Source organism: Lepisosteus oculatus, chromosome 5 (genome assembly GCF_040954835.1).
Source record: "Lepisosteus oculatus isolate fLepOcu1 chromosome 5, fLepOcu1.hap2, whole genome shotgun sequence".
In the NCBI taxonomy this organism is placed as follows: domain Eukaryota; kingdom Metazoa; phylum Chordata; class Actinopteri; order Semionotiformes; family Lepisosteidae; genus Lepisosteus; species Lepisosteus oculatus.
In genome coordinates this window covers 50,041,423-50,053,322 of record NC_090700.1, presented here as the reverse complement: position 1 = coordinate 50,053,322, position 11,900 = coordinate 50,041,423, and the positions used below count along the sequence as shown (strand labels likewise).

Below are 11,900 nucleotides of genomic sequence, written 5' to 3'. Positions count from 1 at the left end.
TTTTTATATATTTTATTGTAAATATTGCTTTTTTCCTTCTTATTTCATGACGTATTCAACTACATAAAATATGTTAATATCTCTTTTTCAATCATCAAATTCAATTTAACATCTGGTAGCCTTTGAAATGTTTCATTTTGTGGTCTTCTAGGTAGCTGACTAAAGCTGTGTCTGCTTTCCCAATTTAGCACGAGAAAGCAAAGCACTTCAGGCCAGGTCAAAAGCTGGGGCCAGCCAGATCTTCATCAGCCTGGGCGATCAGCTCAGAGGTATTAATTCGCACACAAAGCAAACCACACCATGAAAAACACCACCTCACACTAAACAGCTTACCACTGAACTAGAGGAACAACATTAGTATACAACACCATTTCCTGGTACAATTCCACTGTGCACTTCAGCAGTTTCTTGATATTGTAGCTAATTGCAAGAAAAAAGATTCTGCTTTTGTGACTCCTTGCAAGACATTTGATTTAACATTTCCTTGTACTGTAATGTTGTGTGGATGAGCTGTTTGTGGCCTTCTAGCTATTCCCTAACAATAAAATACACTTTGCTGGTATTCTTGTTCTTGAAATTCTGTCACCAGCTTCTGAACCAGTGACCAGCCTTATTTGGCCCCGACTAGTGCTCTGCCAGTGCTCCACAGCTCTTTGCCATTATCTGGGTTTAAGGCTCAGTGAGATGTTCCACAATCATTGATTACAATTAAGGCAATCACAGACAGAAAAAAATGCAGCTTAAAAGGTCTATTAAGATCTTTGCCCTGTACCTGTCCCTGGTAGATAACACATTAGAGCAATATATTTGTAACAAGGAAGAGGTGTTGTGTCAAGCTGGAAATCTGTACTCAGGTTTTTATTAAGGTTGTTTTGGTGCGGTTTGTGTTGTTTTGCTTTGTCTGGTGCATGGTTTCAATTAACTACCCAATTAAAAAGAACTTTGTAATATAAACTCTAAAACCAAAAAATTTTTTTCCAAATTTCTGTGTCCTAGCCTCAGATCAGCGTGGGTAGCAGGTTAAAGGGCCGTGTCTTCTGACTCGCTCCGTGGCCCGAACAGTTTCTCTGCTGTAGCCTTGCCGTCATATTTAGGGCACTTCCCATCAAAGTCAGAGGGCAGGATATCCTCGTCAATCTCCTTGAAGAAGTTTTCCAACTCATCTCCGTGTACGAAAACCTAGGGACAAAAAGATAGAGGGACAGAAAGTTAGTATAAATGAATCAGAGCTGAAAGATAAGAGCAATCTAGTAATCTGTTCTCTAAAATAGATGCACCAAAGGTTTCATGAGCATTGTGTGGAGTTTTGGAAACATTTATTAATGAATGTCTCCTATAACCATTATTGAAAGAGCTTTGAGCTCACTATGAAGAATACATACTGTATTTGTGTTGTTTTTCTTAAAGTCAGTTCATATACAGATGGAACATCCAAGTCAAAGATTCTAATGCCCAGAGCCCTCCTCCTCCTCACCCTTTCAAGCAGCTTGCTCTTCATCAGGGGCTTGACCACATTGTAAGTGGTGGTGAAATACCAAGGCTGGTGTATAAAGTGGACAGCCTTGAACCGTGCAGGAAAGGAGTCCTGAACACACAGGAGAGAGATAAGTATCAGGATGTGTTATTATGGGAGAATATGTTCAACATTCAGTAAAACTACAGTGGTCAAAACAGGTCTTTGGTACATAGTTTAAGAATAATTATGAATATTGATGGGCACATCATTTGGAAATATGTATTCTAGCCAAATGTTATTCATTCATTTACTCTTGGAATATTGTATTCAATATAACAACACTTTCACAGCCAATTGTTGTACAGTAACTCACTAAATTGCTTTGACTCTATTTTAAAAATCATCCATAGCCTTATACAAACCAAAATCAATTCAATTAATCAGTTTTTTCTTACTTCAGATCACCTCTGTATATGTTCTGTCAGTATGTACACATTTTGTACTTTTAATAACATATGCTTCTTAGACAAAACATTACACACTGCAAAGTTAAAACATTATGGTCTTCAAAACCGGGAAAGAAATTCACAGAAAACAATCAATATCAATTTCAGGCTTATGCATTACAGGCTCAGAGATGTGTTAGGAATTAATAAATAGTATTAATCAGGATAACTGTCACCTGCAGCATGTCCACCATCTTCTTCAGCTCAGTGGGTTTGATCCCAGATGCTTGCTGCATGGTGAAGCCCTTAAAGTTCTCAATGATGCAGAAGCCATTGATCTGTGTCTCCTCATTCTCTAGCAGATTCTCCAGGATCACACAGTATGCACGCAGGATCTGTACAACATACACATGGTCACTTGTTCAGGGCCTTTAAAACAACACCACATTGAGGAGGCCGTCTTTTGTAGAAGTCTGAGGTGTGTTATACAAAAGCACGTTTTATTTTTGGAATCACATAACACTATTATCTTAAAATGGGAAGCATGATATTTCTCTCTTACAGATGTGTAGCTAATTGATGCTAATAGATGGTTTTTGCATCTGTAAAGTAAGACCACTAAGACCTCACAAGGAAATAATTCATTAAACACAAAAAGAGAGGCATATAGCCCCCAGTTGTTTCTGTAGCATACATATAAATGCCTAAGGTAAAAATCTAAGTGTGTTGTGCTGGAATGGGCTTGTGTGAAACTGTGCTGAACAAACTTTAACATGACAGACAGCATGTCATCTTACAGCCTGAATACAAAGCTTCATTGTAATGCAGATTATAGACAAGCTTAATAAACCAAAAGCAGGTATAGCACCTCTCTCGAGAGGGGGTAATGTCAGGTTATTCTGGGTGCTATTTCTTGGTGCCCCCTGTGACCCTATGATGCTGGTTAGTGTAATTCTTGCAATCAACAAAGAGAATGTCTCATGTACAGTGGCCAAGGGGTTGTGCTGTACCTCATCAAAGGTGATCTCCTCATAGTCCCAGTTCTCAATGTTAAAAAGCAGCACCACGCGGCCGTACTTGTCCCTGCTGGACAGGATGCCAGGGTAGCCAGCCTCAATGGTACTGCGCACAGCATCGGGGGTCAGGTTCTCAAACAGCTCGGGGTACTGCTCCCGGAAACGCACGTAACCTACCAATGACACACCAGAACACGCAGTCATCCAAAATGTTAAGTAAAGTTAAATTTTGGCTTCTTTGTGTTATTATGTTGGGAGTATGCTAATTAAACTATTTTTTTATGGGTCAATGGGTCAATAAAGCTTGAACGAGTTGAATTGGATCAAATTGAATCAAATCAAATCAAATTCTTGTATATACTGTAAGTAAAAAAGTCTACTTACTTACTATTAGTGTCAACCTAATGGGACTGTATTTTACATTTAGTCTGAAGCTTACAGTATTTAATAGTTTTGCTATTGCTGTCAGGTCCACATGTACATTAATGTTGCGGTTCCTTCCCATGACCAAATGCTTTATTTTCTTGTTTTTGAAGTTACAGTACTCTTAGCTTCTCTCTCTTTAAGCTAGAGGAGCAATTAGCCATCCCTCTTTATCCTTGTGTAATCACAAATTACACACACTTCCTCCTCTCCTCATACAATGAGGTCATGTGAGTTGTCTAGGGGGTATGTTCACTGATATGTTCAGTAAAACCTGCTTGTGTATTTTCACAAAGTGTTATGTGTGGAATCTGCTCCTGTACGCAGTGTGTGAAAAAAAGGACACAACAAAGCTTAGAACGATGCATCTTATTCATTATCATCATTCCTCTCCTTGCCCTCAGATCTGGGATATGTACAGTGACCCTGTTTCTCGTCCTTGTGATTACAAACCTGCCCCATATGTAGACAAAGAGTCCTTTTGTCACTAGAAGCCTCAGCGCTTTGAGCTTGAAATAATGCCTAATTAATGGAGGTACTGTTTTTGTTTCCCCCCAAAGTAGACAGAGATAGATGCAAAACAGAAGACAAAAGAAATGTTTTTGACCAATTAGTTGGACTGCTCTGGAATTCCACAAAGGCCTAATAATGACAAGTCATGCAGTAAACCTATTGCATGGTTGAATCTGCGCTTGATTGTTTTTGCATAGAGAAGCAGTTGTGTAAAAACAGGGGCTTTGTGTTTCAGTCTGGTTTAAAAGCAGTCAATCCAATCTGATAAGAGTGGATTTCACCATGTAATATTTGTAAGTGGAAGTACAAAGCTTCGAAATTATAACTTCCATTTTTCACGGAAAACACCCTGCTTTTATCCAAAATATGCTAATCATTTTACAATATTTTTAAGATTAATGTATATTCATATGTTCATTTTTATAATTCTGTTGTTTAAGAATAAGGAATAAGGAAAACCCACCTTTCATAAGCTCGTAGGCGCGGTTGATGTCGTATTTGCGAGCACGAATGAATCTCAGCAGAAGTGAATCGGGCTTGTCCAGCATGCGCTCAGCAACAGACTTGGCCACATCTTCACCCAAGTCCTGCTTCTCCTGGATCAAAGCCCGCAGTTCCTTCACCGCTGACACCCTGTTCTCATCTGTCTCATTCATCTCATCCTTAGCCTGCAAAGAGTAGTCACATGTCACACAGCAGAACAGAGATGGAGGGCACTTGATTATATTTCTTTACTAAAAAAAAACTGAAGGATCCACCACAATGATATTTCTCCCATACGTACAAGGCACTTAGCTTTTCCAACCCTCACAGTCTCACTTTTTAACCTATAAACTGTTTCAATTCAGTTGTATTACCCTGTGGTTCTGTCATATGGTTGTGTCCACTGGGAGTTAGACTGACATCAGTAGCATTCTACCCATTGTGTCAAGATGTTCTGGCCATCCCAGAGATATTAACTGAGCATAGGCATAACCTGTAACTTTAACCTGTATTGCTACCTACAGTACCACTCACAGCACTTTGGGTAGTAGGTATAGGCTTAACATTTACCCTGAGGAGTCCAGCAAGGTAAAACATATGAATATATTATTATAATAGTAGTTAAAAAAGCACTTAATTTACATTAAACCTGCAATACACCATTGGTATAAAAAGATTTTTTAAAGTTCCATTTCTAGTGGTTTTGAAACACCCCTGGGAGTAAGAGATTAATGAATGGAGATCATTATACAGCTACATTACACAACTTGAAGGACCCACATGACACATCACCTGATGGAGTACTGTAACTAAGGCTCAGGCACAATAATTACATTTTTTTACAAACTGCAACACATACAGTAACTATTCACTAATTCAATGAACCCAGACAAATTAGACATTGAGATTAAATTTAAATTATTAAAATACTCACAAATGAAACCCTTTGTGATATATCCTATGAAAAAATTACTATGTTGTGAGGAAAACGTTTTTACTAATTGTACAGGAGAAAATATTCTTGTCCTTTTTAGGCCTCATGAGGTTGCCTTCTCTCTCTTGAGAGAGCACCTGTGCATAAAGTGGAACTAACAGGGCACCAAAAAATGTGCGTGAATTTCCAGCCGTACCAAAGTGAGGGGCATACCTTTTGTACAGTGTGAGGGGGTAACTTCTCACAGGACCCAAACACAGGCCCATGGTCCTTCACAGTGAGACGCTCCAGTTTGGCACGAAGGGCCTGCTCCTCCTCAGACACCATGCGGAATGTTCCGGTCTTCACAAATAAAAGGAGATGGTAAGATTTACAAAGCAGTTTAATCCCATAACTGACTTAGTAGAAGACTAACAAACTAGAAATTTGCAATTTAGAAATGTGAAGCAAAGTGTAAAATTATGGTCCTTCTATTTTAAGATAGATCTAGATAGATCTATCTATCTAGATAGATCTATCTATCTTTTACTAAATAAAAGTTATTTTGCCAGCCATCAAATTCAGTAACAGTTACTATTAACACTTATTACAACATAAATCTTTTAAGGATTTTAATTTCAAATGGCCAGCATTTTGAATCACAGTACTGAACAGACGGGAGGCTTGTTATTCAAATTCAACTAGTATTAAAACAGCTAATATACAGTATAATGAAATACTGACAATGTATTGTTTTCATAATGCAGATAACCTACAGTGAGACAGTCAGACATTAGTACAACAAGAGTGTCATGTGAAAGAAAAATGGCAACTAACTTGAGTTTCTCCCAAGATCAGAAAACGTTTATTTTTTTGCTGATGACTTTTGTTTTGATGTTCTGTGCATCAGTTCCTCCCCTTTTCCTTTATGTATAATCTCATATTCTTCCCCTCAGAAGCTCACTTCTACTGTTGCCCGGCAATGAGTCCACATATGGCAAAGTGATATAATAGGCTTCAGTTCAGGAGTAAAGCAGCCTCTGTTCATATATCGACAAATGGCAGCACCCCTGAACAAGGTAATCTTGCACAGCAGCACTTTCTGCAGTCAAAGGAATCGTTGCTCTCTGTACATTGAGGATTTTTTGTTCATCCTCAAAAATCTTGTTCAGGACAGATATTCCCTTTTTCTGTTACTTTGATTTAGGGGGCATAGAATAAGGTCTTCTTTTTTGCACTCATTTTGTGTTAAGGAGATAGATGTGTTTGAAGTTTTTCTGTTAAGTTCATTGGGTATTGCCTCAGTGAAATTGTAAATCTTGCAGTACTTGTGATGATGTGTAATTTGCAACAACAACAGTTGAAAGCAAGCTAATCCTGAGCTTTTGCCAAGGAAGGAGAATGGAGATCAATGCATACTGCTGCATGACCAATAAGCTTTCTCACATGACTACCAAAAGCCTGGTAAACCTTCCTCTGAAACAAGAGATTAGGTGCTAATTCCAGTGACTGCATCTTCAGCTAACAGTAACCACCTTTGGGCTGGCAGAACATCTGATATTAAGGAGAAAGAGCTCCAGGATTTTTGGAAAACTCAGAATGTTTAAACTTCTGTTTCCATGGAATAGTTTGAAATACTGATAATATTCAGCATGAGCCCTGGTCTTAGTAAGAGTGTGGTGTTAATTAACTGTGAGGACTCTCAGCAGTGCCTCAACTCACTCAGTATTTAATGTTGAACCCTGGCACTTAACAGTCCCACAAAGTCCTTCCATCTAATTAAATAATTCCATTAATCTTTTCCGGCATGCTTCATTATTTTGTATACGCAATTCACTTGTTCATTTATAAAAGGGTAAAATACAAGGACATTCAATCAAGGTCATTGTGTAAATCTTTAGAGCATTCATAAATACGATTGTGTAAAGAAAAACTGAATCTACAGCACTTTTAAACCCTGTATACTGCAGTCATGTCTTTGACATTTCCCAAACTCTTGCACAGCTTTCTGAGTTTTTTTTAACAATATCTGACTTTCCTCCCTTTTAGACAGGTATTTTGGTTTGCTTGTTGCTTTTCTTTCTCTAAGGAAAAAAATGTTATCAACAATCGCTTTTCCTCACGATTCCTGTTTTAGTGTTTGAAGTGACTGGCAGGTTGTCAGAAGAGTTATTCAGGCTTCTCCCTCATCTTCCATGAAAAGAAAATGTCCTCTTCGTAAAACTAACCAGTCACCCATATTGACATAAAATCTTTGAGCAAACTGATATAATGTCAGATCCTGCACAAATAATGTATCCTATCCACACAAATGTCCAAGCACAGTGTCTCTCTCATGCCCTGGCCGGCCAGTAGATATAAGTTCAATGGATCATAGGAAGCTCATCCTCTATATGAAATCAGTTGAATGACCTCCTGTCCTGGGGCTCTTTGAAACAATTCCTACAATAGGATTTGCCTCTCATTGCTTTATAAGGCTGAGTTCATTTCCAGCCTCTGAAATATGGATGGTTTAAAAACTGTCATGTATGTTATTGATGGATTATTCTTGCATTGATCTATAAAGAATTAATAATACAATAAGTAATGAAAACATGAATGAGTACTCACAATAACTGCCATGGCTCCAGACTCTTATTTCAACTTCCGACATATTGGGAAATAGAGAAAGAGTCCACAATAAGAAGCAAATAACAATCCTGTAGGAGTGACACATCCTAGTTGTAGATTTCAGCTACAGTTTTCTGTTAAATCTAGGAAAACAGCAGTTAGAAAGCAGCTTGTTCTGTTCTGGAGTAGTATTTCAGGGAAATGAAGAGGAGCTGCTTGTGAAGTAAATGGCATCATTCACAGAATTAATACAGAGTTTCACAGTTTAACTTTTTCTGTACAAGCAAACCATAAAATGAGCTGTACTAAGTGCTATAGGGCCTTAAGTGGTCTGGAGTAAACCCTGTGATAATCCTGTTAGACATACAAAGGATGGGGTAGGGTCATTAATTTAACTCTATGATGACTGATTTCAAATGACTGAAGTCAAATACAATTAATTTGGATTTTTTTTTTACTTTCAAATAACATGTTAATGACACACCTGAAAGACTCCAAATTTAACATTGACCATAACAGATAAGACGGCACCATATAAAGTGGAATATTTAAAGACACATACAATAAAAATGGGCAACATTAAAATGTACAAAATACCTATCATATGTTTGTTTTTCAAATAACTACAGTTGCATCCCAATGGTATTATTGAGTGATTCGTAATATTCTGTTCAATTATATAGTTTCTCTTAGAAGAGAACAATAGTCAGGAATACGAGTCTTGTTTTAAAAAAAATGAGAATTCCAGTGCTAGCTGCAATAGCTTAAGAACAATTAATTGATAGATGTCTTAAATGTCATATTCAAGCGGCACTGTTAAACTCCTTAGGTTGTTAGAATGAAAGTCCCCATCTGTTATTTATCTTACCATTATTTCCTGCCATAACACAAGCATGTTTTGTAGAGTTTTTTTGCAACAAAAAACCTACCAACTCAGCTTATAGAATTTTAAAAATTGTGTGCACTGTCCAATCAGAAAAGTATAATGGCAACTGTGCAGAACACCTACTGTAACGGTCTCTGAACAAAGAAACAACAGAAACCATTTTGAATTCAATTGAAGGGACAGATAACAGATCTACCAAATGAGAATAGTTTTGAAAAAGAGTGCTGTCCTGTCGGAAAGTAATTCTAGCTGTTTTTTTATTTTATTTATATATTTTGTAAAGAAAAACCTCATGACAGTTCAACAAAAGACTTCATTGTGTGAACGTTGGTAATCCCATCAATCCATTATGATGGCATTTTTCTCAAGGATGATTTGTTATGCTATACCAGCCAGGTCCACAGTTAATCAGACACTTGTTATCCTGACATGGGTTAAAATGTTAACTTATTCAACACTGCATAGGCCAGCATTGTTCCAATCATGCATTTGCTATTTTAAGTATTACCTTTATTAAAATACATTACAGAATGTTTGAAATTGATTATTTTGGGTTCATTAATCTATTAGCTCTTTTTTCTTGTTTTATATGTTCTTCCCTGTTTTTTCATGAAATTAGCAGTTTGCATTCCATTCCATGTTCTCCAACAGGTTTACATAATATACAGTATACGCCGCAATTATAACACATTTCTTGTTTAACAGATGTTCTGTTATGAAATCTGTATTGAAACTAGCATTCATTGGTGTTAAATTTTACTTTTTCTCAAAACATTTCAGACAGCTTAGGTTTGTTTCTCAGTCCTGGAGTATCTCCTTTATTTCTGGTTTCATTCCAGTTGAACACTAATTTAGATTAATTGACCCCCCAATTCAATCAGTTAATTGATTTTTGTTTCCTCTTCTCAGGTTCTAGTTTCAGAAATAATAGTATTAATTTCTAACAAATGTGTCACACAAAATCAATTTCAACTTGGTTTAAACTTGTTGCTCCTCCTTCATTTCCTAAAAAGCTTCTAACTTGTTACCCATTAGTGAAGGTACAGACACAAGTGAGAATAACTCTGTGTTAATAAGACACAATAAGGCATTATCAGTGCTGCAAAGTCCTGAGATTTAAATTCTACCAAGTCATAAGAAGAATAAACCTAAGAGAGAAGAGTACTGAAATCCAGCACTTGGCACTGGGCTCATGCTAATTACCAACCTGTCCTACTGTTTAAGAGGAGTTTTAAAAACACACACAAGCATTCAATAAGCCTAATTAACGAAGTTCATCGAGAAAGAAACACAGAAAACACTGGGGTAACAAGGGTATACTAAGACACAAAATTAATGTAATTCTTTGTGGCATTGAATATTGTGAAATTAACAGCCTGAGCCCCTTAAACCTGTTTGACTTTGATGCAAGAATGCTATAGCTGTTAATCAAAGAGTGTAGAAGAGCTTTTTAATTAATGTACATTTGCATCGCTGCTTTTGTTTCCCTCACAGAAGAGCTGATTTTTTTTTTACAAAGCAACAAGCTGAATCAGCATGTACTAAAACTAAAATTCACCTTCACACAAATTGCTCACAAAAATATATTGTTAACTATCTCGGTAACACGCACTCATCAAATACGATGAAACTAGAAAATACAGATAATGAACTGCAATACACTGGCGAATTAAGATAAACAGTTATGTATAGCCGTGAATTATCCAGCAGACAATTTTTAAATAACTGTTTATAAGTCAAACACTGTGCCTGCAGAACAAATCAGGAATGCAACAATGTAATAATATATCCTACTCCGAGCTGTTGTACTTGTATGAATAAAAAGCATTATGTGATGGAAGAGAAGTTCGTCTTCCATTGCCTACACTTCAGCCCTGCCAAGTGAATGTCTGGAGCTTACCTGGGTGGAAGGGATGTGTCTGCTGTGAGGGCAGTATGTCTCCGAGATGAGCGCAGACTAGCACTGCCCAGAACGGCGCAAGAGAGCGACAGTAAACAAGGCACTGAAGAAGTGTCCGAGGAGGAGAGACAAGCTGTGAGGAGCGGAGGAGCTGAGCAGTATGATTTGTAGCATCACCAAGTGCAGGATTAGCCTGTCACACGGTATTAATCACTGCAGATTTTTGAATTAATCAGCACAAAAATGGCAATGGGAGCAGAAAAGGGGAGGAGGGTGATAGAAACTCAATTAACAGTGTGCACTAGGGAAGGAGCTGCGTGCACTGGGGTGTTAGTTAAAGAGTTTGTGGACTGAGGGGGGAAGGTGGGGGTAGGGGGGTGTCTTCATTTAGCAAGAGGGAATTGAGCAGATTCCAGTGCTTATTAGAGCACATAAAGTGTAACCATTGTTGCACTCTCAGTGTTTTGCAACGTGAACCATTGAGGAAAATGCCTTTGGGGCCATATTTCTTCTTCTATCACATGTAACGGGCATGCTTATTTAATTTAGTTCCTTGCAATGCCAGATTTTTTTAAATAAAATTAAAGGCCTCTTCCAAACCATATAGGTTTTAATCTGTACACTTAAGGTTTATCATTGTCTTCTAATATATATATATATCAAAGTTATGTACATAAATTGACTTGAAAGTCAAATCTAGATTATTAAAAATTAAAACAAATACTAAGGACTGAACATTATTGATCTTTTGAAGATAAAGTTCAAGTTTTTCTATTGGACCCACAGGGCTAAACCCGAGTGAAAAGGGTCTTCATACAGTAAGGCTGGAAACTAAAATAATACGAAACAATAATAGCTAGATTTGGAAAAGAGATTAGATTTTCTTTTTAGATTTTTTTAGCTTTCTTAAGAAATACACTGATGAACATGAAATATGTTTTACTATTTGTTTTGGGTCCACTTTAAACCTAATAAATTATATGAAGAATTCTTGACTGAGTGCTCCTCTGCCCCAGTTTGTTTTTAGTCTAAATTGATGAGCTTCATTGGGTATCTGAACTTTTGTGCTGTGCTCTATCAGGCTAGGAACAAAGAAACAGCACATTTAGAAGTGTGGGATAAAAGAGAGAATATTGTATGAGTTCAGTTTAGCATTACTACAGCAAGCATGCAGAAGACAGGTGAGGAACAGTAAGAACAGTTTACACATTTTCTCACCTTCAAACCCTATGAGACCTGTGGGATATAATGGGT

The 11,900-nt window shown here is 37.3% G+C and overlaps 1 protein-coding gene across 1 annotated transcript; it reads right to left on the bottom strand.

The window, feature by feature from the left end:
* On the bottom strand, positions 1-10,942 carry rlbp1b (retinaldehyde binding protein 1b). Its single transcript, XM_006628959.3, has 8 exons — positions 10,647-10,942; positions 7,861-7,893; positions 5,485-5,613; positions 4,318-4,522; positions 2,913-3,091; positions 2,139-2,297; positions 1,475-1,585; positions 1-1,179 (listed from the first exon to the last, which is right to left on the bottom strand). The coding sequence occupies exons 2-8, from the start codon at positions 7,870-7,872 to the stop codon at positions 1,021-1,023; spliced, it is 954 nt and encodes a 317-aa protein (XP_006629022.2). The 5' UTR covers positions 7,873-7,893; positions 10,647-10,942; the 3' UTR covers positions 1-1,020.
* Positions 10,943-11,900: the final 958 nt, after the last annotated feature.